Source organism: Protopterus annectens, chromosome 7.part0 (genome assembly GCF_019279795.1).
Source record: "Protopterus annectens isolate FY-2018-M chromosome 7.part0, PAN1.0, whole genome shotgun sequence".
Taxonomy (NCBI): Eukaryota; Metazoa; Chordata; order Ceratodontiformes; family Protopteridae; genus Protopterus; species Protopterus annectens.
In genome coordinates, this window is record NC_056739.1 from 1,918,967,150 (window position 1) to 1,918,994,661 (window position 27,512).

The 27,512-nt window shown below is 41.4% G+C and overlaps 1 protein-coding gene across 1 annotated transcript in view; it reads left to right on the forward strand.

Moving 5' to 3' along the window:
- The window catches only part of LOC122807260 (plexin-A1-like), a 2,134,283-nt gene that overhangs the window by 1,759,116 nt on the left and 347,655 nt on the right, over positions 1 to 27,512 (forward strand). The window contains exon 13 of the mRNA XM_044078363.1: positions 8,049 to 8,200. Within this exon, the coding sequence (XP_043934298.1) occupies positions 8,049 to 8,200 (152 nt within the window). The remainder of the gene's footprint in view (positions 1 to 8,048; positions 8,201 to 27,512) is intronic.

Below are 27,512 nucleotides of genomic sequence, written 5' to 3' on the forward strand. Positions count from 1 at the left end.
GAAAATTTTACCTATTTGCCACACTCAGATGATGCTGGTTTCTGGCTGTCTGAGGGGAGATGCTGCTTCTCCTCTCCAAGGGCACTGACACCGGTGAGGTACGTTCACTTGTAACAAAGATAGATACACATGGTATTTCCAGATGCAGCTCTCTGCACCAAGCACAATTTCCCTTAAGAGCACACAGGAGCACACTCAGTCCGAGATCTGGGTTTTCCCTCTCTCTCTCTCTCTCTCTCTGTCTCTTCAGGTCCACCACCACCCCAGTAAGACTCCGTACTGGCACAGCTATAGAGTTGAGTCCACAGCTGAGTATCCCAGGCCAAGTCATCCACCTTCCTGTCTGTGTCCCTGCTCCAAGTAGCTGACACACTCTGAGATTGGATTTTCACACACACACACCCACACCTGAGAAAGGGTACAGATTTACTAGCTATGCCCCTCTGCCCAGACTGTAAAGTAAATAGTAGCACCAGGACACTTCAAAGTCAGCTACTCTAAGGCTCTTACAAGGGTACTGAATTATACTGAGTAAAATTAATACGAATGCAAATGGCGGTGTTTGGCCAATGCAGCAAGGTTTCCAGGAGTGGCCACAGTGTCACCAAATAAATATGTACTCTCAAAGGTTAAAATATTCTTTACAAGACCAGCCACAATGAGAAGTTTAATTATATTTAATAGTAAATATCTGTTAACAATAAACAGGAGTTTCAATCACAGGAAATATTAAAAATAACACAGGAAAGGTTCACACACAGGTACAGAAAACAGTACTTAAATAATTTCACTATATTTTCCTGACTGACCTAAATAATTACTTTTCCATAGTTCACTTAATAGAGCAAGGCAAGATGAAGTGGGTGAGTGGTCTTCCTTCCTGGTCCGGTTTCAAAAACAGACTGCACTAAGACTTCTGTCTCAGCTAGTATTAAAACATCATTTCAGTGCTGGATTACAAAATTGCATCGCATACATGTGGTTGTCTGACTTCTGTTTCCCATACTACCCCCCCCATTAGAAACTGAACCAGAATCTGACACGTATGTTACCATACACATAGAGCTTTGCTAAGATGTGTTATATCATCTGGAAGCCATAATACCATTTCAACACTTCCACCCTTCCAGGACAGCAATTAGTTCATTGCTAAAGACAATACAGCAGGATTCCTAGTCCTTGCTTTCACAAACATTTTGTCTCTGGCTGCAGTCAGAAATGTAAGATGCAGTCTTTATGGCCTTCCAGGTAATTTAATTTCAGACGTTTTTCAAAGTTAGCTGTACTGATAGTAACCTCTTTTCTTCCAATAATCTGCTGTTACAATATGTTAATTCCAACAGTTACAGTCTGACATACAGGTGTATTTCTTTTCCTGTCTAGCAGGACACATTGTTGGTACATTTTTACCACAGGCAACTTTACAAATACATTTTCAACACGGGCACCTGCACAAATCAGCTTGACATACAAATGACATCATTTTTTACAAAACTCCAGCTAGCTATGCTGACGTATGTTACACATCCACTGCCTACTTCTGGCATAGCTGGCAGTACGTCACATCATCACACAAGCAGTAGCATTTGCATTATTATTTCCATGCCGTATACATGTGTGTTTTCTTTTTAAGTGTTAATTCACTTCAGTATTTTATAAATTGTTCAAATCCTGCCTTCCCCTTAAGTTGTACTCCTACTTTTGAGCAGTACAGTTCCAGTAAATTCCACTTGCTTCTTCCCTTTCCTAATACTCCCACCTCCAGTTCTTTTATCTCCTTTATAATGATCACTACTTCAGGTGTGGATAGTTTATATTTTTTTCCTTTTTCTAGTAATTGCTTTTCTTGGTAGCCAGTAACGTTACACTTAGTAAGGCCTTGCTATGTCTAGCCAACTCAGATTTTTTATCCTTGATCAAAATCTTTTATTTTCAATCATTTGCTTCCTAATTATTTCTGACAAAGCACTCTGAAGAGAATTTTTAAAAATCTGCCATTTCTTTATCTTCCCATAAAAGTGATGTTCTTCACATTGATTACTGCTGCTTTAGCCTTGGCTCTATGGGTTATATCCTGCCAGAGATGTAACAAATGGCCAGGTTCCAAGCTTCAGGGCACCTTCCGTGCACCTAAACTGTCAAGAGGCTCAAGGTGAGCTGATTAATAGGCAAGTTTGGGTGAGAAGACCTTCAGAGCTTTAGTGCCTCCGAAGAGTACGCTCCACTGAGGCTTTTGAGGATTATTGGTCCTCTTGTGCTTTCCTTATCTGAGCAAATAAATCCCTTTTGGGGGAAAACCTTCCATTTTCTCATTTTTACTGATGTTTTATTACTTTCCTCTTCAGGAAAGTTATTTTAAAGGTAGGAGTGTTGTGTTTTAATGGGTTGTCTCGAGACTGTAATGTACTTTTAAATAGAGTACTCATTGTTTCTATCACTTTAAAAACAGTGTTATCTAGCTGATAAACTATTTTCTGTGAAGAAGTTATGTTTATTCTCAATTTGTAGAGCTGTCATAGAAAGTACTTATTACTGTTTTTATTCTGTCAAAAATAATAACTTTTGTTGACTGCTTGTTTTCCTGGCATTGCTGCTTGGTTTTTCTCAGGATAGAGGCACTATTTTTGGCTTGACCACGGAACAGATGGTCACTGCCATGGTTAGTCCTTTTTCCAGCCACAAAAAGAAAAAGGTAAGCAAAACGGCCTTTGCCACCATAACAGGCTAGAAATTTGCCTCAGTCGTAGGTGGATGACATTGCTGTGGCCATTTGTTGTGGCTTAGACCACTCAAATTTTACCCCAGATCCCTCTAGTGTAGCACCTACAGCCACTATGGACTGGGGGTTAGCCATGTCCTCTTTGGCTGTTGGGGTGCCATCAGTGGGCAAGGGAGAACCACAGATGTCAGTCCTGGGCGATTATGCACGGAAGGTTTCCCTGTTGTCAGAATACTGTGCCCATCCCTGGGGAAGCAGCAGCTGCAATTAGTAACATGGCTGGCTGCATTTTTCCTGTTAAAAAGAAACAAAACCAAGCATTTGTCTGCTCCTCAAATTTCTTTGGATAGAAGTAGTTTATTGGGACTGACTCAGAGTTTGATTAAGGCTATTAATTAGTAACATGGCTGGCTGCATTTTTCCTGTTAAAAAGAAACAAAACCAAGCATTTGTCTACTCCTCAAATTTCTTTGGATAGAAGTAGTTTACTGGGACTGACTCAGAGTTTGATTAAGGCTATTAACCTTCTTGTAGATTAAAAGAAAGAGGGATATCCCCTTTCCTGAAGGGATTCAAGCTTCTGAATCTGAACAGGAAGATGCAGGGACAGATTCAGGGTTTTGTCCTCAGATTTCCGTTTCAGATTCGGAGGACAGCTCTCTTTCTGATTCTCCCTGTGTGTGTGTGTGTGTTTGTGGGGGGGGGGGTCTCTTTCCCTGAGACTGTTGCTAGAATGTCCCAGTGTTTTCAGTGGGAGAACAGTGAGGTTTTCATTCCCTCAAAAAATACTACAAGTTGTTACAGAATAATTTTCCGGAACCAACACCCATTTCTCCTATCCTGTCTGCTTTAGAATATGTTTGTCTTACTGCCTCCAATTTTCCTGATAGTTAGCCAGCTGTCCCTAAAACAGGCAGATAGGATGTATAAAGTTCCTCAGTCTTTTATATTTTTATGTACTATTTCCAAACCTGACCTAGCAGCTATAGCCGTAGTTGACTCCTCTGTTGCTAAGCCCTTAGTTAATTCAAATCCTATTCTTTCTAAAAAGGATGGGAAAAGTGATAGGTATGGTGAAAAAGTGTATACTTCTGCAACCTTGAACTTCATAATCTAGGTATGGTGAAAAAGTGTATACTTCTGCAACTTATCTTAACTTGTCAGGCTCATATGTTAAAGTGTATTCTGACATATTGTGAAACTATGAGGAATGTTTTATCTACAGTTTCTTCTTATGAAGAAAATTAATTGGGCTCAAATTTCTTCTATTGCATAGGTCACTACTTATTGTTTACAGAGTGTATGCATGACTCTGTTGATGCTTCTTCCAGGGCTATGGCCATTGGTGCTGTTTTAAGGAGGTTTACTTTGCTGCATCCTTAGAACTTTCCAGATGTTAAAAATCAGATTTTAAATTCTCCCTTAGGTAGAGATTTAGTGTAGAGATTCAATGTTTTGCCCCTCTGCTGCAGAGGTAATCAAAGAAAGGGGCAAGCTAATCCAGGCAATCTAAGATTTTTCAGCCCTGCTTTACCAAATTGTCCAAGAGGTTTTCTTTCTCCTCATTTAGCTTTGGCAAAAAAAAAAAACAAGAGTAAACAGTCTCAGCAGAATTCAGATAGGCAGACGTTTAAGAAAGTGGCAAGGAGGTTCCAAAAAGTCTCAAACCTCCCAAAACCAAGGACACTCCTAACAAGTCTGAGTGATTATTCAAGAGACCTTGTGACACCCCTCACACCCTGGCTGACTTTTTTTCCCAGAAAGTCTGAATCTCCGTTTTTCTCCTTGGCAACAGATTATTTCAAACAAATGAATTCTGAAAATCATTCCTTAGGGTTACAGATTGTTGTAGGAGGAAAGCCCCTCCTTTCCAGAGGGTCATTCCTCAATCTGCAGATCAGACTCTTTTGTTTCCTCCTGTTCTTCATCACATGCTGTTCCAAGAAGTGATAGAACCAGTTCCTCCTTCCAAGGTGGGGATGGGGTTTGATTCAAGGATGTTCCTAGACCCTCGGAAAAAAAAAACACTTTGAGATCAGTTCAAAATGTCACTTTACATCTTGTTGCCTTTTCTTCCTCTTCCTCTTTCAAGTTTTTTTGGTAACACTAGGCTGAAAAGATGCTTATCACATTTCTTTTCATCCAGACTTCAGACATTTCAGGTGTTGTGTGTCTGGATCACATTATCACTTCTCTGTTCTACCCCTTGAACTATCCACTGCACCAAGAGTGTTCACAAAATGTCTGCCTCTATTTATAGCTTATTGCAGACTACAGGGATTTCACATTTTTCTGTATTCAGACTACTTACTTGTCTTTGCACAGTCTTTTTCAAAATGTCAGGAATCTGTCTTGGGTGAGAGATCTCTTGCACAAGCTGGAATTCCAAGAAAATATTCAAAAGTTTGCTTGACTCCGTCACACAGGAATGTGTTCCTGGGATGTCTGCTTAGATACCTCAGTTCAAAGAGCTTTTCATCCACAGGAAAAAGTAGGTCTTTATTTAGATCAGTTTCTAAGTCAGTGTGTGGTAATACCTCAGACTTTGAGTCTCATGATACCCCTGGCAAGACTCTACATGGGAAAGATACAGTGGTATCTAAAATCTGTTTGGTCCCCAACGTCAACACCCTTTATCTTTTTGGATCCCAGTACTGGGGTTTGTCAGATAAGAAATCACTTGGTGGAGTCAGCAGATATCTTTAAGTCAAGGTCTCCTCCTCTTCCTTCCTGATCCAAAGCAGTGAGTCACTAGAGATGCTTCAGACTTTGCTCAGGGAGTAATTTCAGGAGAGAGAAAAGTGCAGGGGGGTGTAGGATAACAAGGACAGATGTAAGCACATAAATATCAAGGAAATGCTTTCCGTGGTCAAGGAACTCAATTCTCTGAACCATCTTTGGACCCTGGGACCTTTTCAAGTGGTTACAGACAACACCACAGTGAGTAGGACATAAGCAAGGGGTGTACGGGGTCATACCCACTTTGCAAACTAGCCATGTTAGCTTGAGATACAGCTTCACAGCACAGTTTCACTATACAGGCATCTCACTTTCCATCAGAACAAAATTGCGTGGCAGACAAGCTGAGCAGAACCAAGGCAGACCCTCAAGAATGAAAACAAGATCCAGGGGTCTTCCAAGATTTGATCCATCTGTAGGAAGTTCCTCAAGTTAGACCTCTTTGCCTCCTGTCTGAACAATCAACCTGCAAAATTCTGTTCCAGAACTCCATGCAAGAAGGCATGGAAGACAGATACAGTTTCTATTCTTTGGACAACAGTGTTCCTGTATGCCTTTCCACTAATATTCTAGGTACTTCTGAGGATTCAGAAGGAATCCCCCAAGATCATTGTGGTGACTCCCTTCTAGCCCAGGCAACTGTGGTTCCCCTTTCTTTTGAAAATGGCCAAGGGCAATTACCGCACGCTTCCTCACAGAATTGATCTACTCACACAAGAAACAGGTGTCATATACCCTGACATCAAACATCTTCAGTTGGCTGCTTGGATGATAGGGTCTTAATTCCTTTTAGGTACCTGTTTTCTGAGGATATGCAGCAGGTACTAAAGGAGGCAAGAAAGCCTTCTGCTAGAAAAGTCATATATTAGAAAATGAAAAAGGTTTTCCTGTTGGTACCAACAACATAACCAGCACCCATTCAGGGCCAGTAGTTTGGTTTTCAAATATTTGTGTGAGTTACAATCCTATGACCTTTATTATTCCTTTATCAAGGTTAATTTATCAGCTATTTCATCATGTCTGCCCGTGGATCGTCTTCTTTCAAGGCAGTCGCATGTCAAAATGCTCGTAAAAGAGGTTTTCCATAAGTGGCCTCCAAATAAACCGGTGGCCCTTTCTTGGGATCTTAATTTTGTGTTAGAGAAACTAACACTTGTTCCATTTAAACCAGATAATATAGCTGCCTTGAGGTTCTTGGTATAGAAAACTGTTATATTGATTGGTATGACCTCTGCAAGAGGGTGGCTGAGTTGCAAGCTCTTATGGTGAGTCAGTCCTACCTCATTTTCCACAAGGACAGGGTTTCTTTGAGAACTAATCCTTTCTTTATGGCTAAAATGATATGAGTTTACTTTAAGTCAAACTGTTCATCTCTACGATTTCTTTCTGTAAACTAAAAATTAGAGATAGGATACTCCATATCTCAAATGTCCACAGGTAACTGGGTTACTATCTTGACAGAATTAAATCTGTCAGATTATCGGCTCATTTGTCCATTTCTTGTGAATGTACAAAGGGACAACCAGTGTCAAAAACTATTTCCAAATGGTTGTGTAAGGCTATTACCTTTTGTTTTACTCACCATGACAAATTTGTTCCAGGCATGGTCAAGGCCAGCTGTACAAGGACCTTGGTTTCTTCTATGGATTTTTGGAAAAGGTTGGATTCTAGAAATATTCTAGAAGTTGCTACTTGGTCCTTTTTATATACTTTTACAAAGCACTGTAAGCTGAATTCCTTCTTAGGTCTAGATCATGCTTTGTTAGGACCATTCTCCAGGGGCTCCTACACCCTTCTCGTTCCACCGCACAAATATAGTTACCTGTGGTAATCTACCCATATAGCTAAGGCTACAGCAGCAGTGATCAACAGGAAAAACATAGAACAGTTGTGTAAGTTTAACTTACCATAACGGTAGATGTTCGAATAATCACTGCTGCAATATTCTCTCCCTCCCTCCACCCCCACCCCCTTGTTTTTTGGTGTGTTTTTCGTATTAGGGTGTGGACTTGTAATTTTAGTTATTCCTAGCCTTGGCCTTTCAGGGCTCACCCTCCCTCTCTCTGCTGTCAGGAAAGCTCTGAAAGGATTTCCGCCCAACCTTGTCTTTTAGTCAGCTCAACTCAAGCCACTTGACCACTTTGGTGCGTAGAAGGTGCCCTGAAGCTTTTTAAGCTGGCTGGCTGTTATACCCTTGGCAGGATATAACCCATATATCTAAGGCTACTTTTATGGTAAGTTCAATTTAAACAACTGTACTTTCCCAGTTACCTTTTACTGCACTGTAGAACTGCCAGAATGCAGAATTCTAAAACAGAATGTTCATGACATCTGTATTTCTATGTGGCATTCTCTGATGCATTTTGTGAAATACTGACAAAATGAAAGCTATGTGAATTGATAACTAAACTGCTTCTTTTAATGAGGAAGGTGACTGTGTAACATTGATTACCTTGTCATCTTACATTGTTCAGTAGGCATTCTGTTGTACATCCGTGGCTAAATGCCCTCCTGTATCCTTTGACCTACAGGAGTCAAAGTAGGTTATTGTAAGCTGAAGTATTTGATACATTTCATTTTTGCTTAACAGCTGGTACCGGAGACTGGACCTAAACAAGGAGGTACAAGGCTGACAATTACTGGTGAGAACCTGGGTTTGAAATTTCAAGATATCCAAACTGGAGTGAAAGTGGGAAAGGTGACATGCAGACCTATAGAGGGTGAATTCATCAGTGCTGAACAGTAAGTTGGCTGTTTTTTTTTCTGCTTACATCAGTTTTCTCTGCCTTTATTATTTTGTATTTTCCTCTCTAATGACCTTTTTCTTTCAGCTATTTTGGTTTACTTCACAAGTAGAAAATACTGGAAATTGGAACTGTATAGTGAAAGTGAAGAGGATGTGTACCAGGCTGGGGACTTGCAGCCTTTGTTTTACTTATTTCATACATAAGTGATGTTCTTGCTCTTTCTGGCCTTCCTAAGGTCTTTACTGCTGCCACTGTGTTTGACATTACCTGTAGTCGTTATACCACCATTTGTTATTGGGAGGGTTACGTTATGAGGACTCCCTCATAACCTTTTAATTTGTCCTGTCCAGGATCTCTTCAGAGGTTTCGACTAAGTGATGGTTGAAATCCTAAGGCAGCTTAGAGGGGATCAGCACTCCCCCCAAGTCACCAGGACAGATCCCTGTTAAGGTGCCTTACTGTTCTGTAGTGAAATCACCTGCAGATGAGATGTGTATGCCTGCATCTGATAACAAGGGAGTCTTTGTAACATAGCTGATAATAAATGAGATATGTACATCTTGGCACTGCTGATGACCATAGGACCTGTTCAGAGCAAGCCAAGAATATTCTTTGTACTTGGTGGTGTATGTTGGCTTCACATTTGTAAAAGCAAATTGACTGGATGAGAACTTCAGGCCTCATTTGTTGACTGCTGTGTCGAGTACATCAATTTAGTTTAGACTTATATTTTGATAAATTCCAGTCTCAGCTGGAGAGGTCAGCTCCTTTTAAAGGCGCCTGGTGCAGGTGCAAACTGTGTATATACCTTATCCTTTACTGTCCACCTGATAACATCAAGATTTTCCTACTAGAGTTCTTAGATATTTTCCTTAGCTCGGTATTGTTCCATACTGTTAAGAGGTCTGGCTTCTTTAAGTGACTTACAAGCCACTGATAAGCAGTATTAAAAAGCATTGTTAATTTTTCTACTGCAGGGCATCTTATATTAATCACTGGCCCTTATTATTCATATTTTCTTATACATGTTCATAATTCTGAGACCTAAGTGCTATTGGGAGGTATAGTGTGAAATGTCATGGTGGGAGATGGGAAAATTCACTTTCCATGTCCATTTGTATCCCGTTATACTGCTAGCTGCTTGTTAATATTTGTAAGTTGTTCATCTTGAGGGATACTCAGTTGCTAACTATACAAGTAGGCATGGTTAATGTTTCTGTAAATATCTCAATAAACATGCAGTCAGAGAGGAATTTTTTGCTGTCATGTGAAAGCATATGTCTGGTTAACAAAGTTGTTATAACAATATATGTATGGGTTGTAAAATTTACAAGGTATAAAAATTTGTTTGTGAAAGATTACCAAAATGTATAATTCTGAGTTTGTGCATTGTAATGTATTTATGGAAAGACTGCACTATTGTCATTGTGAAGGATTTTTTTTACCAATAGCATTATTTGTACAGTTTTATTAGCTTTTATTGCTCACAAAATATCTTATGCTTTTTAAGTTGATTCTTCAGAAAATGCTCTGGAATGCAAGGATGTGTAGGCCACTAGATATGAGACATTCCACCCCAGATTTGGGGGATTGGTTTGCTTATATTTACATAAGAATTTTTTTTCTTCTAAAAATCCACTAGAGTGCCAGGCAAGTCTAGTTTTCCATGCTTTAATGCAGCTGACATTGGACTGGTTGAGTAGGTGGAACGACTTTTGCACCTGGTCTTTTCATCACAAAATTCTATCCAGCTGATATGTGAGCTCAACATTATGAATGATTTCCCAATAGTTCCATTGGCCAGATTGGTTCTTTTGCATCTTAGTTACCCTTGCTGCTGGGGCATGTTTGGCCTGTACAGTGATGCCTGGGACGTTTTTTTAAGAGACATTGAGTGTTGTGGTTTTCTGGAGTTGTTTTGCAGCCTAAGTGATAACACAGACCCATTTGTCAGTTTCAAGTCACACAAGAGGGCAGGCTCTTGTTTAGACTTAAGTTTTCTAAATGCAGTAGTGCAGCTTTGGAGTCGAAATTTTTGGTGAATTAAAGAGTGATAATTGTGCATTGATCACTGAAAAGGGTAATGCAGCACTGGGGGGGGGGGGTTTGAATCTTTTGTGGATAATCGATGAGCAGCCAGTCTAGGAGCACAAGTGTGTGGTTTTGACGCTTCTGGTGTGTGTGATGAGCATTGGGGTTAAGGAAAGTAAACTTAGTATCCTCTGGTGATGCTTTAATGATTTTTTGTGACCTCCTTTGTAGGTTGATGTCTTCAGTCACAGCAGGGAGCCTTCCTTTAGCTTGAGTGATGATGTCATTTAGTGGCACTATGGCTGTTCATAGTGGATTGTAGATATCTATTATAATCACCTTCACGTGACCAGCAGTAAGGAATGAGAAGGCAAGTCAGCTGGGCTTCAGGTCAGGTGTTTGAGTACTGAGAAATATGATTACTTCTTATGTGCTTTGCTGTGTCTAGTTGTACATCACCACCTGGTCTTGACCACATCTTCGGTTGTGGAAGAGTTGGTAGGTGTTGGTGCTTGGGTTAACATGACATCTTCAGCCTTGACTCTGGTTGTGACCACGATGTTAGAATGATGGTGTTAGTGCCAGTATTCGTTTTGTTTTTTGCAATGCTGTGTGCTTTAAACATGTCCTGGAAATGTTTTTTTTAATTTTCTGAGGGTAGTCCGTGTGACTTCGTTCAGCTTCAATGTCACCTGACATAAGAATTAGCGAGATCAGGAATATTAATGTGTGGGACTGCTGCTGGAGATGTAGCACAGAAGGTTGAGACGTCTGTGTCTGACTATGGTTTGCTTAGTTTATGAGGGCTTATTAGTTGCTTTTATGTACTTTGCCCACCGCAGGTAAATTTGTTGCGTGGAAGTGTGTACGTGTTGTGTATTCTATGGACAAAGTGCCTTGTCTATAAATAATTGTTCGAAAGCAAGGGGTGGACACTTCTTGACAAGGGCACAGTGTTGCCTGCATTAATGACTTCTGTAAGTAGAACTGCTGTTGCATACCTGATTATAATATTAATGAACAGTGGATTTCTGTTTTGTCTGGGCTTAGTGATGTGTATTGTAGGTGATGTATTTTTGGATACGGTTGATATGGTTGCATCATTAATTGCAATATTTGAGAGGGTTAGGTACTTCTTTATAATAGTTATAATGCAGTCCTGGTGGCTGGAATGAGATGAGGGAGTTGTTTAGGACCCCACCATCATTCTTAGTGTGGGTTAATCAACTAGTAGACATGCAGAGAGCTCCTGCAAAAATCTTATGATGCAGCTGAAATCAAATATGAATATCCTGTTTTGGAAAAGGGGTTTAGTAATCACAAGGCATTTGTAAAGGTTTCCTTTTTCTTCTGCAGATTTACAGTGTGTGGTCAATCGAGATGCACTAAAATGTATAACTACTGCTACAGGCTGTGCTATAAAACATTAAATTGCCAACACAAACCAAAACAGTGTCAAACTGAGGGAAAATTTCCTCATGGGCACCTTATGTCAGGGAAACCAGTGTTGAGACATAAACATTGCCTTTAGCCTTAGGTTGCTTGGCTCTCTGAGGTAAAGGTTATGTTACACATCTGCTACCTAAAATAGTGAACTGTAATGTTAACGGTTTGCAGAGTGGGTGGGGATTACATCAGTAGAGGCCACACAAGACAAGGAACCTGAAGATTTGTATTGTAAACATCTTGGAGGCCTCTCAGTAATTAATAGGATAAGTAATCGTGATTTTGCACCACAAATGTAACAAATGTCCAAGCGGTGTTTCCTTATTTCAGTAGACTGTAGTGTTTCTAAGGGCAGTCTTGCCGCTTTGCAGATTGTGTTATGCTGTGTAAAGAAAGGTTTGTTAGGGTAGTACCATTTTACTTCTGGGAGTAGAGGAGCCTAAAAGATGGAAAGGAGTGGTAAAGTAACGAAGCAGTTAACAGTCACTGTGTAAAAAGGTGCAGTAATCCATTTAACAAGCACATTCATATGCTGTAGAAATAGCCACAATGATAATATTTAACTCCCATATGAAACAAGCTGAAGCAAAGCACATTTTATGGAGCTAAGTGAGCAACAAACAAAAATCTCATGAACGAGGTAGCATAGAAAAACTGCAGCCCAACATATCATACTTCATCACTCCACCTGCCCCCATGGATGAGCAGTTTTCTACCAGATGTAGCTGCTGGAGATCCCTGTAAGCTGGGCAAGTATATATTCTTACATCACTTGATGCAGTGCTAACTCTGTAGTATTTATTGACTTTGTTGGAAGGTGCTTGCAGCAGCATGGAGTAAACTTGCAGGCTCAGAGAACACGCCTTATCTGTCTGGTGCATTACTGTGCGACATACATGCTTAGAGCACATGGACATATCCCTTACAGTGGGGTTTTACCAAAAACATCTTTGGTCAAATTCTGAATGTTGAAGAAGAAACACCCAAGAATAGACCCCTCAGAGAGGGGCTTCTTTTAGGTCAACTGTTATAAAGTCTGTTATTTTTCAGCACATTCCTTTTTCATTCTTTCTAGATTTCTGTTCTGAGATTGTTAGTAGTGGAGCTGAGTTGTATAAATACTTTAGTTTCGTTACTCATCCTTGTGGCAATGATTACAAAGATGACCATTCCATAGCACAGTAATAGTGAGTAATAGTGGGGCTTTGCTGTGTGGGGTGAAGTGGCTGAACTTTGTATGCAAATGTATTTATTCATAGCTTTTGGCTCAGCATGTAGTACAGTGCTTAAAAATTCTTCTTAATCTTTAACTTTGAATTGTTGTAATGGCCTAGTTTCTCAGCTGAGATGCTTGCATCTTGAATGCTAAAAATAATTATTGTTGGCTCTGCATTTTAGTACTTTTAGTGGGGTATTTTTGCAGAAAGATTTGTTGTCTCCATTGTGTATGTTTTTTTTCCTGCACATAGCTTCCTTAGTAGGTGTGCTTTTTCAGAGCATGTTGTTTTTTGTATTGGTTCACACAATACTTTGTAGCTGAACAGTATAGGGCAATAAGGAGCCATCTGGTTTCTTAGCAACACCATCATTACGATCCGTGTAGAGCAGCTGTACAGTGTGCATGTGAGTGGTCTGGTCAGGACTTGATAATTTGGGGAGAGTGGGCTGTTGGCTGAAGCAAGGGGATTTTCCCATCTGTTAAGCAGGTCTGCAGAATATTAATATGCACACATACTCCACTGGGTATCTTTTTCAAGGTATGGAAATGTTTGCTTTTTGAAAAGAATTGTGTGCAGGGAAAGCTTTAGATCTTTTCATGTTTATATATTGTATAGAGATTGCTTCATTCCCTACAATATGTTGATTAATTTTAGTCTGCTAAGGTGGCATGTATCCATCTTTTTTCTTGCATTCGAACATTTCAGCTGGTGAATAGGCTTAGGGGACTATAGAGCATCTAGTTCTGTAATGTTATGACAGCTGGCAGTGCTAAATGCCAAAACCTTTCACTTGATTAGAAGTAGCAGAAACGTGAGTTTTTATTTTCTTTTTTTGCCTTGTAATAGTATCCGTGAAGCTTTTATTAAGTAGTACTCCAGCTTAAGTATTGATTGTGGTTTCTGAAGACATCTGGGATAAAATTATTAAGCCACCAGTGAGGACTGCAGGAATTTTCTTTAATTTTCAGATCATGATGTTGCAGTTAGTCTTGGTAGGATCTGCATGAATCCACTGGTGATTTGATATTAAGTAGTGGTATCACAGCAGATGACATGCTGGTTAAAGGCAGTAGGATATTTGTCACTTGTCATCCTTGGGGTAACCAGACATAAGTGTCAGTGACCATGTCATTCCATAGTGGAATTGCTGCTGGTGGTTGCTGTTTAATCCCAAGCCTTTAGATAACCTTGCATTAAAAGTTAACCGCAGGAAGAATTGTGAAATGAAATGCAAAAACGGTGTTTTTGTCTGATTCATTTATATAGTTTGAGCCTGAGAAAAGCAGCATTCTGTGAATGTAAAGTGCTTTGGAGAGCACTTAAATGTTTTGTAATTATTTTAGAAGTCAATGCTCTAATGAAGGTGCTGGGGTTATGTAAAATGCAGCCGATAAAATGACTTTTTATAATCTTATTAGCTGAGACAGCAATTTGTATCAACTTCAGTATATTCTCTGCCATAAATTATACAAGATTATTAGTTTTATTAAGTTAAATAAAACATGTTACAGTATTTATTTTCCAATATAAACCTAATGTACTCAGTAAAAAAATAGTTTGTGCAAGTGTTCCCTTTTAATGAATTTATCTTAGTGTGTGTATGTATGTGTGCATATATGTATGTATGTGTGCACATATATATATATATATATATATATATATATATATATATATATATATATATATATGTATGTTTGCGTGTGTGTATGTATGTATATGTATATGTGTGTATATATATATATATATATATATGTCCACTTTTTTCATTTCGAAAGTCCACAATCTTGACGTTCAATAAATCGAACTCAGAACCTCGAGATTGTGGATTGTCAAAATTTAAAAAAAAAAAAAAAAGATCTCAAAAAACATGTTTTTGCAGGGGAGCAAGCCCCCCTGCAAACCCTACTCCCTCTGCAACTTAAATATACTAACTCTGAGATCGCACTACAGTGAAGAGAATGGCAATGTTCCTGTTCCGCACTGTATAGCAATCTCCACTACCATTCTCTTCACTGTAGAGCGATCTTAAAGTTAGTATATTTAAGTTGCAGGGGGTGTGGGGAGGTACAGCCCCCCTGCAAAAACATGTTTTTTGATGCCTTTTTAAATTTCAAGATTCCACAATCTCGAGGTTCTGAGTTTGATATATTAAACGTCAGGATTGTGGAGTTTCGAAATTAAAAAGTGGACCTATATATATATATATATATATATATATATATATATATATATATGTATTTTTCTCTCTAAATAAATGCAGGTAGGGATTCATCATAAGGCTGAGGGAGTAAGGAACTTGCTGAGCATATCTACTTATGTCCATGAGCAGGTAATTGACTTCTATGCGAGCTGGTCTTCTGACATTATTTAAAGAAATGTTCTTACGGTCCTGCTTCTTTGCAAGTACCATTCCATCATTGGTTGAGTCACAGTGACAATTGAAGTGCAAGTCTGATGCAAAACCTTTCTTGTAAAAGAGGCCTTCATAGTTTTATTTATTTACTCAGGTAAGCCAGTTACAACCAAGTGATTCAATCCAGATAACCTAGGGCACTGGTTATGTAACTTGGTCTGTCTTGCACAGTTTCCAAGTTAAGACTGAGAGATATACATCCATGACTACAGGATGAAACACGTCAGTTTGTTTAGCAGCTCAGAGCTCAACTTCTTAGCCATTCTCTTCTGTCTTATTTTTATCTTGTGTTTTCATTGCTGGGAAAGATCCTCATAGTGTTTGTTTGTTTAAAAGGCTTGTTAATAACTGCACAGTATGGGTGGGAGAGGTTGGGATTGTGGATATCAAATATAGATCTGCATGTTGTATTCTGCTCACAGCTTGTTATGTGAGTTTGTCATTGTTTGTTTCATGTTGTTGCTGCTCTAAGAAAGTTAATTGAACACAAAGCCAAATTGCTAAGCTCAGAATGCAAAACTTTGTTCTGGTCTGCCTCAAAGTGGTGTGTGGCACAGGAAAAAAAATGATCAAGAAACTGTTTGATGAGACAGCCGGTGGTGGTAAAAAAACAAGTGCTTTGGTAGTGCTCATTGGTGTTGAGTTTGAAGGCATCTGTTCCTGATTCTTCCGGTGAGCCTAAGAAAGTACATGAAGAAATTTTCTTAAGAAACTGAAAATCCTAGTCAGAGGAGATTTTAATATCAACTGGTGTATGGACACTGCTGGTCAACCCTTTTTATAGACTTTTCAGGTTGTTTCTGACATTACAGCCGACCCTTTCATGGGAGCACATTGCTCATTGTGCTTGATGTGTTGTTGCAAAGCTCCCTCAGAACTTGTTTGTTACTGTTGGTACATCTACAACTTTGACTTCATTGATGCCTTCCCTGTCGCCTTCCCTGTCATCTGCGGGGTTTTGCACAGCATGTACTCCCTCCCTTCATGCCTAGCATCAAGCTACTGCTGGATGGACATGAGGAAACTGTGGCATGCATCACCCTCACAACCCTAAGGGGCATGCACTGTGCCATCTCTCCCATCCCCCAGCCTGAATTCTTAACGCTCTCAAGTTCTTGCCTCCACTAGAGACATCAGCACACACCCTATAGGAATGCCTCATCTGCCCTAGCAGCAGCATCAGGCATCTGAGCCATTAATTGAACTCTGGTCACCTGGATCTCAGTCAGGGCTTTATCTCTGTATGCCACCAGATGGGCACTCTCAATAATTACTGAGCAGCATTTGCAATGTGGGCACACAGTAAATCCTGCTCTTCAGTGAAAACTGTCCAAACTGAGGATATGAGAAACTTCTCCCTTCTTAAATTTGTACTGGCTTTGGTAAGGGTCTGACTGTACACCTGTACTTTTTACTTCATGCAAAAGATAAAGCAGGTGACTGCTTCATCTACCCTTTCTTTTCCAAACTTGCTAATGTGGCACCTATGAGGGAAAGGAGAGTTAAGAATACTTCATGACTAAGGAGCTACGACTGTGTGTTAATGAGGGACAAGGCATGTAGGAGATCTTTGTGACCTTTATTGATAGTGCATATGTAACCTTTGACTTCTCACATATCCATAATAAGAGAAAGAATGAAGCAGCACAAGCTGTACAGCATTCTGAAGTGGCATTGACACCATGATGGGCTGGACAAACAAGAAAACTGAGGTAACTTTTACTAGACTTTCAGGTTATTGCACTGCAGAAAGTTTAAGACCGTATTCTTTGGAGAATCTCAGTCTTTTTCAGAAACTCCCTCAAGGCATATAACTGCTCGTTGTAATCGTACACACTCTTCTTCGCAGTTTCATAGGTGTAGACTAAGATAACAACCACTAGGGCCTTTATAAGCCTAGCCATGCAACCAAAAACCTGTCTGTCTCACCTGTTACTGTGGAGTTAGTCTGCATACCTTCTTAATTTAAAAAAGCTCAGTACATTCAATGAATGCTCATCACTGAATGCTTGGAAAACCATGATGAGTTCTCATTTCACAGTTCTTAACTTAGAGAACATAAATTCAGAATTTACATTCTCTCCATATATATTTAGTTTCATACCTCTAATAAATTTTCTTTATACCTTTACATCTCATTTGTCCCATGCAGAGGAATAAAACACTAAATGTAATACAGATATGTTCCAGGTTCTACCAGAGGAACCAACAATGGGAGGGTGGGAATGTGTTTCTGACACTGACTTCCCTGTTACTGGGAGTGGGAGACAGTCTTATGCCTGCAGTGCTGATGTTTAGTGAGTGCAGGCTTACAGCACTATGACTATGAAACCTACTGCGCATGCAGAGGGGGTGGTACTGTGAGGGCACCTGTGATGACACAGGCAAATATATCTGCCACAAGGGAAAGGGGGCACAATTATTATTGCCTTAGGTTCATAGGTAGGTACTAGGCTATTGGCCCTAGGGCCTATATAAGCCTAGCCAAAAAGGTACCCTGGCTTTCGCCACCCAAGAAAATTATTTTCCTGTGCCCCTGTCGGGCAGAGCTTCAGAGGTGATCCCCGGGGTGAATTTCCTATTTCCCATACAATCATTAAGATTTTTCTTGAAGAGTGCTAATGAGGAGCTTTGTTTGATATAGATAGGTAGGTTGTTCCAGAGTATGCGAAGTCTCTGGGACGGGAATCTATCCTTCCAGCATGTTCTGTTTATTGTGGTGACAAGGTTTGGTCTCTAGAGCGTGTAGCTCAGAGGGATTGGATTTCTTTTAAGTGAAGCATGTCCAACAGCTCTGGATTTGACATAGCTTTGTATGTTAGGAAGAGATCGCCTTGGAGTAGGCAATATGCGACGGAGTAAACCTGGAGTTTTTTGAGATGGTCTGTGTAGGGCATCTGTTTGAGGCCGGTAATCCTCTTTGTGAGGTATATCTGCGGCCTTTCCTGTTGTTGAAGATGTCTTGTGAGGTACATACCAAAAGGGGCGTTGTACTCTATAATGGGTCTAATGAGTGACAAGTAGAGGGAAACAATGACCTCTTTTTTCCTGGATGAGAAACCTTTTGTAATGAGGTGTGCCATGTAGAAGAATTTCCTGACTACTGTGCCGATGTGATTATCAAAGGAGAGACTAATGTCCACCTGTGTTCCAAGGTCTCTTATCACACTTTCAGTGTTAAGTAGACTACCACCTGTGTGGTAGCTCATGGGTACAGAGTTTTTACCAAAGGGGATGACAATGCACCTTTTTGGCATTGAGCTTGAGGCCATGGCTTTGACACCAGGCACCTGTCACAGTGAGGCCCTTTTGTAGGATGTCCACATCGTTAGGAGTTTCGATTATGGATCCTAGTTTGCCGTCATCTGCGAACTTCATTAGCCAAAGACCTTCTGTGTTAGCCTGTACTTCAGAAAAGTAGATACCAAAACAGGAGAGGACCCAAGACTGAACCCTATGGTACTCTACTTGTCACTGGTCTGAAGTCGGATTTGGAATCTGCTACTTTCACAGTGTGGGTTCTGTCAGTGATCCGGTTTATCAACCCCATCTTGTGACATAGCGATTTATACCTAGTTTAGTGAGTTTAACTCTAATTCCAGAGTGGGGGATGGTGTCAAAAGCCTTGGCGAGATCTAGATAGGCTGTGTGAACCACCTTACCCTTGTCTACGGCTTTGGTGACTGCTTCAAAGAAGTCTGTCAGGTTTAGGAGACATGATCTGCCTTTTACAAACCCAAACTGGGTGGGATCCAGAGTTTGGAGATTACCAATGTCTTTGTTTATAAGTTCCATGATGATACGTTCCATGGCCTTGCAGACCAGACTCGTCAGGCTAATGGGGCGGTAGTTCCCAGGGTCCGTGGTGGCTCCCCCTCTGTGGAGTGGGATAACAGTCGCTGTGCACCATTCAGTGGGCACGAAGCCTGAGGTGAGGCTATGATTGAACATGGTGCTTACGTGGGTTGCTAGTTCATTCTGTAGTTAATGTAGAAAGCAGCCTGGGATGTTGTCAGGTCTCATGGATGCTGTGATGTTCATAGTGTTTCACTGTTGCAGTCATTACTCTTGGGTTGTCCTGCTGGCAGGCTGCCCTCAGTTGGCCAGAATTCCAAAGTCTAGGTCTGGCGTCGGTTGCTGTCGCCTCTTCCCTGATGTCAGTGCGCCAGGGGTATAAAAGATGCAGCCGACGCCATTTTCTTCAGTCTTTCTTGCTGCGCGGTGCCCGAAGCAAAAGCAGTTGGCAAGTGCCAGTCGGCCTACTCCTGAGATTTTCAAATCTGAATTTCAGAACCGAAGTCTTCATTAAAGCTAAGTACCCCATTGGGGAAACTTTTTTCTTGCTCCAGACCAATGTCAGAAAAAGTTAACAATTGTATTTCTTGTGGGAATCAAATACCTCATAAGGATTTTCACTCTTGCTGTATTCCTTGCCTAGGCCCTGATCACAACGGTGCTAGCTGTCGGTTTTGTGCTAAATTTAACCAACGCACTATCAAGCGTCGGTTCGATTTTGCATTTCATTACTTTGGCCGAAGATTTAATTATATAATGTCATCAGACCAGCCGACAACCGGAGTTTACAAAAAGCGCAAAGACAAGGAAAAGGATAGGCATCTGAGGTCCAAAACCGACGATGAAGCCTCTTCTAGGCCAGTTGCTGGTTCGCCTGTTCTCAGTAAGGTGCTTTCGCAGACCCTGGCGCCCGCTACCTCACAGCCACAGGCCGCTTTCGACTCCAACATGGAGCCGACTGGGCCTCTGGAAACTCAAGGTATTGGACACTCAAAAATCACTCCCTCAGATGGGGCCGGAGTCGCTGAGCAGGCATAGGCTTCTGAGGGTGTCTTCAGACCTACACAGTTATATATTAAGCCATCTTCAGCTTCAAAGACAAAGACTAAAGCAGCTCTAAAGACAAAGAAACAAGTACAGCATTCTCCTTCTCAGACTTCCATGCCTAAAAAACAGATGCTCAAAATGGCAGAAGACCTAATTAGTTTGATCAGGGGCTCCCATCCCCCTCCTGATAAGAGGCCTAGGCAAGAGACTGAGTATGATTCTTCTGATCAGGTTTCTATTTTCTCTGATTCCTCTTCTGAACAGTATTACTCCATGCTTCCCTATGAGGATTCTGATGCTGAAGAATCCATTCCTTCAGCCTCTCCTCTTGAGGATTATTCCTTTGGGGGAAACTCTGCATACCATGAGGGAGCATTTCCACTGGGAGAGCCAAGATTATTCTGAATCTAAGAAAAGGCTCAGAGACTTTCTGCTACTTCCTCAGCACAGGCCCCTTGCAATTCCACCTGTTCTGGATATTGTAGATGATGTATTTTCAGAGTCCGGCCTGTCCCCTGACTCTTTACCCCCTGCACCAGCTAAGCCAGAAAGGGTACTACAGGGTCCCAGATTCTCATAAATTCCTATATAAAAACCCCACCCAGAAACTATATCACAGGGTCCCAAAGGGGTTAAAGCTTCCACTGCAAAAAACCCTGTCCCCTCTGATAGGGATTCTAGGGCTCTAGACAAATGGGGGAAAAAAGTCTACACTTCTGCTACCTTGGCTGTAAGGGCTTTAAATTGTCAGTTTCATATGCTTAAATATCAGCAATATTTAATGTCACTGCTTAAACAGAAATTGTTGACAAATACTGAAGGTTCAGAGAACAAAGAATTGCAGGATTTATTGCATGCAGCTGAACAAGTGGGAAAGCATACTTTGCAATGTGGTTATGATTCACTGGAGGCCTTTTGCAGGGCCGCTGTTACAGGTTCTGTTATTAGAAGGCATGCTTGGTTAAAGGAACAGAATCTGCCTGATCATGTTAAAGCAAAATTATTAGATGCACCATTACAACATGATACTTTGTTTGGTACTAAAGCAGAAGATGTGTTGAAAACATGGAGGATAAAGCAAAATCCATGCAGACAGTCAAGGATTTCTTACAGGTGCAGCCACCCAGATTTATCAGGAATTGGCCCACTAAAAATTGGTCCTTTTCAGTATCAGACAAACCACAAAAGAGGCAGATACAGGCGTCCCAGAGGCGGATGTCAGCCCCAAGGCTCATACAGGCCTAAACAATGGGGTGCTCCTACCTCCAAAAGCGGAGAAGACAAATCACAACCTTACAGGAAACAGTCCCAATGACTTTCCTCTACCAGATCCAAGCATTTTTCTTTTGACAGCCCCCTTGGGGGGAAAACTAGCACTTTTTTCATCAAATTGGCAAATGGTTACCGAAGACAAATGGGTCCTGAACATAGTGTCCCAAGGCTACAGGTTCCATTTTCACACCCTACCAAGGTCAAAAGGTTTGCCAGACCTGACACACAATCAATGGGTAGAGGCACAAAAACAAATTACAGCCCTCATGGACATGAGGGCCATTCAGCAAGTACCACAACAAGAGCAGGGGCAAGGATTTTACTCCAGACTTTTTCTAGTATCCAGAAAGGACAAAACCTGGAGACCAATACTGGACCTGTCAATTTTAAATATGTTTCTGGAAGTTCCAAAATTCAAGATGTTGACTCTACAACAGCTACTGCCCATGATAGGCAAGAAGGCTTGGTTCATAACTTTGGACCTAAAGGAGGCATACCTGCATGACCCAATCAAACAATCTTAGATTATAGGTTCATAGATTAGAACTAGGCTAACTGCCCTTGTGAGCCATTTTAAGCCTAGCCAATTATCCCTTGTGAGACTCAAACCCTGCACCTTGTGTTTATAAGGCAAACACCTTAACCATTAGGCCACCCTCCCAACTTGCAGAAGATACCTCAGATTCATAGCTGGCTCAATGCATTACCAATTCTCTGCACTTCCCTTTGGCTTATCTACTGCGCCCAGGGTCTTCACAAAATGCTTGGCACCAGTAATAGCGTTTTGCAGACAAAAAGGAATTCAAATATATCCCTACTTGGACGACTGCCTAATTCAAGCAGAGAACAAAGACGTTCTTCTGAAGCATCTGGCGTTTGTAAAAAGGTTACTAATTGGCCTAGGGTACACAGTAAACGAAAAGAAATCAAACCTAGTGCCCACTCAAGAGATAATATTCCTGGGTGCAAGCTTAAACACAAATGCCCAGATGGCTTATCTCACGCCAGACAAACAAAAGCATCTGACTACGTTCTTCAAGAAATTGGCAACACAAACCCACTTATCTGCACGGAAAATCCTGCAGACCTTTGGTTTCATGGCATCTTGCATTCTACTAATTCCATATGCCAGACTGCATATGAGGAAACTCCAATGGTACCTAAAAAGTGTTTGGACTCAGCATTGCCAAAGCCTGGAGACAGTAATTGCACTCATTCCCTGCCTACAACAGGAGTTTTGATGGTGAGCAGAAGCCTGTCACCACAACAAGGGTCTGCTATTCAGTTTACCCAGAGCCAGACAGACACTGACAACGGATGCATCAGATTATGCCTGGGGAGCCCATATGGCAGGAAAATGTATTCAAGGCACATGGTCTGCAAACCAGATGCATCTTCACATCAATCAAAAAGAGATGCTAGCTGTTCAAAATGCCCTGACAGCCTTCAAGGACCTGCTTCATCCAGGCTAGTTACTGATAAAGACAGACAACACTACGGTCATGTGGTACATAAACAAGCAGGGAGGTACACATTCCTACCCCCTATGCAGACAAGCAATGACCTTATGGGACACAGCATTGGCTTTTCAAATTCACCTGCAAGGAAAAACAAATACTCTGGCAGACGAACTAAGCAGAAACCTCATGGATCCCCACAAATGGAAACTGGATCCACAAGTCTTCAGCATGATAATAAGGAAATGGGGATTCCCATAGATCTATTTGCCTCCCACCTCACAACTGCCAATTGCAGAGATTTTGCATAAGGATTTATCACAAGCAAGCATGGAAAGTGAACGCCCTATCCTTCAGCTGGAAAAATCTAACAGTATATGCTTTTCCCCCACTGCCTCTCCTTCCCAGGGTACGCCTCAAGGTCAGACAACAGAAGCCAAAAATGATACTGATTGCACCAGACTGGCCACGCCAGCACTGGTACCCAATCCTAAAGAGCTTGTCTCAAGGTCCAGCATGGATGTTGCCTCAAACTTCTCACTTGCTGACCCAACAAAACAATCAGATCCTGCACAGCCAACTCAGGACCTTAAATCTGGCAGCATGGCGGATAATGTAGCCATTCAGAACACTCCTCTTTCAAAAGCTGTTATGGATGTTATCTTGGAGGCCAGGAGGACCAGCACCAGAAAATCTTATGCAGAAAAATGGAAAAGATTCTGTGCTTGGAACCAGGAACAAGGCATTGACACGTGTGTACCAAATATCCCTCAGGTGTTACAATACCTAACTGAGATGCTGAACGCAGGCCTTTCCTTCTCATCAATTAAGATTCATGCCTCTGCCATTTCAGCCCATTACAATACGAAACCACCTATCTTGTCTCATCCTTTAATAAGGCAGTACCTCAGAGGGGCCAAAAACATTAGTTCTCCAAGGAGAGCACCAATTCCGGCCTGGGCCCTCAATTATGTTTTGGAAAAACTCACACTGCTTCCTTTCAAGCCAGTATCAACAGCAGATATAACATTGTTGTCCTGGAAAACAGCTCTGCTCCTAGCAATAACCTCTGCAAGGCGAGTCTTGGAGTTACAAGCACTCATGGCTGTGGAACCTTTCATCATTTTTCATCCAGACAAAGTTTCTCTAAGGACAAACCCTACATTTATGCCTAAGGTGATGTCCAGTGTGGCCCTTAACCAAACCATTCACTTGCCAACTTTTTATCCTAATCCACAGAACAAGGGTGAGAAAATTCTGCATTCTTTGGACATACACAGGCAGGTTACACTTCTACTTGGACAGAACTAAAGCATTCAGAAAGACTGAGCAACTTTTAGTTTCATATGCTGCAGGATCACAAGGAAAGGCTATCTCAAAACCTACTATTTCTAAATGGATAGGCCATTACATCCGTTTCTGCTATTTTCAACATGGTAAATCAGAGCCTAAGGGCATTAGGACTCATTCCACCAGAGCAGCAGCCACTTCAGCAGCCTTCCTCAGAGGAGTAATAGCCAAAGATATCTTAGAGGCTGCAACTTTGAGTTCAGTGCACACCTTCACAAAGCACTACCCCTTACCTCTTTACTCTAAATCCAGAGCAGGCTTTGCCACTGCAGTCCTGCAGGGCCTCATAGCCTCTCCTAATCCTATTTAGCCCAGCCACCCTTACTCAGTTTTGGGATTCAACCCAAGAGTAATGACTGCAGCAGTGAAACCGATGAACATAGTACAGTTGTGTACCTACCATAAATGTAGATGTTCGAGTGTATTCACTGTTGCAGTCCAGGTTACCCACCCACCATCCCCCTTTTCTTTGCTGGGACTTATCTGCACATCTCTATCCTATACAACCTATTTGATGTATTTGCTTGTAGATGAAGGAAATGTTATTTTTGTGCATGCATTTTTATTGGTATATTTTTTAGCCTACCAATTTGGGGGCACCTGACGTCTGCGGCAAGAAAAACTGAAGAAAATTGCGTCGGCTGCATCTTTTATACCCCTGGCGCACTGATGTCAGGGAAGAGGCGACAGCAACCGACGCTGGACCTAGACTTTGGAATTCTGGCCGAGGGCAGCCTGCCAGCAGGACAACCCAAGAGTAATGACTGCAACAGTGAATACACTCGAACATCTACATTTATGGTAGGTACGCAACTGTACTTTCTTGGCTTTGGAGAGTGTGGTTTTTACCTGTGCAGCCATGATTACAGGAACTTTGCATTCTTCCGGTATAGAGATGGGCCCTTTAGGGGGTGAGAGAGGGGTAAACTTAGCACTGAACCTATCTGCCAGGATGTTGGCAATATCAGTTGGTTCTGTATATTTAGTGCCATTGTGTTGTAACTCTGAGCAGAGCTGAGTGTTGCCATTGAGATTCTTGATATAGCTTTGTGGTTGTCTTTAGAATCAGTGGTGATTTTGTTTTCGTAACTAGCTCTGGAGGATTTTATGAGGGATCTCAGCTTCTTACTGAGGCTGACCAGGAAGTTCCTCCAATCATGGGATTTTACTCTTTTTTGCAACAGTTTCCATCTTCTGTTATAGAGTTTGTGACAGGGGACCACCAGATTGGCTTCTTTTTTGGAGGATAGCATCTTGGTTCTGTTAGGGATAGCACGATTCATGCACTCGTGTAAGTGCTTATAAAGTGCATTTGTGTAGGATTCAGCAGTCGTACCTCTGTTGTCTGTGTGCATGAGTGTCGTGAAGTTTGCCACTTTTGGCTTTGGAGAAATTTTTTAAGGTGTTTTCCTTAATGGGGGTGGTGGGGGCAGGATGTGGATGTCTAGGGTGATTAGCTTGTGGTCTGATCTGACCAACGAGGAAGTGACCTCTGGTGTGGAAAACCAGTAGCCCATGTTGGTAATGACCAGGTCTAGGATATTGCCGCCCCTGGTTGAGGTGTGGATAAGTTGATCCGAGCCGTTGGAATTTATGAAGTTCAGAAAACGTTGAGCATATCTGCATCGTTAGTCATACAGCCTCACGTAGTGAGGCATTTAGAGTATTACTGTGACTTGGGAAACAGGCAAAACTGTTCTGGCCTGAAACAGATGGTACTCATCTGCAGGGAGAAGAGATAACCCAGGCCATCATGTTGTCAGGCACCTTGACGCTTTGACAGAGTTGAATGTTCAGTGCTGAGTGAGGATCCAGTCACCTTTATGCCTATGTAGATGATCACTTCTTTTGGCCAACTCTTGCCTTATTCAGCAGCCCACCAGTTTAGAAGGAGAAGATGGGTTTGAAACCTGTAAAGGAGAGCTAGATGGTTAGCAGTTGAAAAGGAAAAAAACACATTTTTGTCTTTTGATCCATCCTAATCCATATTTTTAGGTCTTTTCTCATCTGTCTCCTTGGGAGCATTGATTGAGCTCCCATACCCTGTTGGCCCATTTATTTTGCCATCCAGGGGAATCTAGAGTGAAAGTTGATAGCTGGGTTTCAGAATCATCATGCTGCAGTGATCAGGAAACTTTGTTTGGTCCCCCAACTCCCTTCCTTTTGTTGGCGAGCCATGCAGTAAGTCTTATTGGTGTGTGGTTGTGTACATGTGCAGTAGTTTGTCTGCAGTACTAGATGCTATTTGGAAGATCAGAGCATATTTTGGTCCAGACAAGACCTGAACGGCTAGTCTCCAACAGATGTCAGTAATTCACCAGACTGAGCTACCTTCTTCCCATCGCAATGGACAAGTCTTTGTTTGGTACTCTCTCTCCTCATAGTTTGCTCCCCGTGTCATAAATGCTGCTTGGTTGCAGGTCTTCTGGGCCATATATATTGGACTTTGTCCGTCCGCACTATGGATGGCAGAGTTCTGCCTTATGTTTTTTCCACAGTATTGTTGTGCATTTTAATTTGGATTTCACTAAGTGGCCTAAGTAATAGTAATAAAGCATTTGGTTTTCATGCTTTATCATTTGTTTGTCAGCTTAGCAGATGTGTGTACTTTGTGATAGACCAGTGTCTCATCTGTACATATACACTAAGACCTCTATACAGTCATCCTTTCCATATTTTTTCCACCAATGCTGCATTTAAAATCCTTCATTCTGTTGTTTTATGTTATTGCTTTGGTTTTCCCATTTTGTATTATCAGTCTGTTGTTCTGTGACCACTGGTAGATCCCGTCACATTGTTTAGTAGTTCCTGAATTCTGTCATTAGTACTTGTGCGTATTTGAGTCATATGTAGATCTAGATCTTGCATCTCCTGAAATGGAGTTCCCCTTGCCATTTTTTCTTACTCCTGCAAGTTCAACACTGCACTTGGAATTCATCTTACCAAAAGATTAGCAGCTTCATAGGTTCATAGATGTACAAAAGGCAATAGCTCTAAAAAACCATTAAGAGCAATGCCATAACTGTTTACCTACTTTCCCATCCATAAAGGACTCTGAGGCTGGGGCTGTGGTGAATTTATGATTACTCATCCATTAGTCTAAGTTAAATTTAAGGAGCACAGACTGTGTTGTTTCATGTGGAGTGAGAGGTTATTTGAAAGTAGGTTATTCTTTTGGGGGGGGGGGGATATCTCACCAACTGCTACTGTTTATATTACCATGTAGACTTGGGTCCCAGGAGTGGGTATTTGTGTTGTTTCCCGTTTTCTGAACAC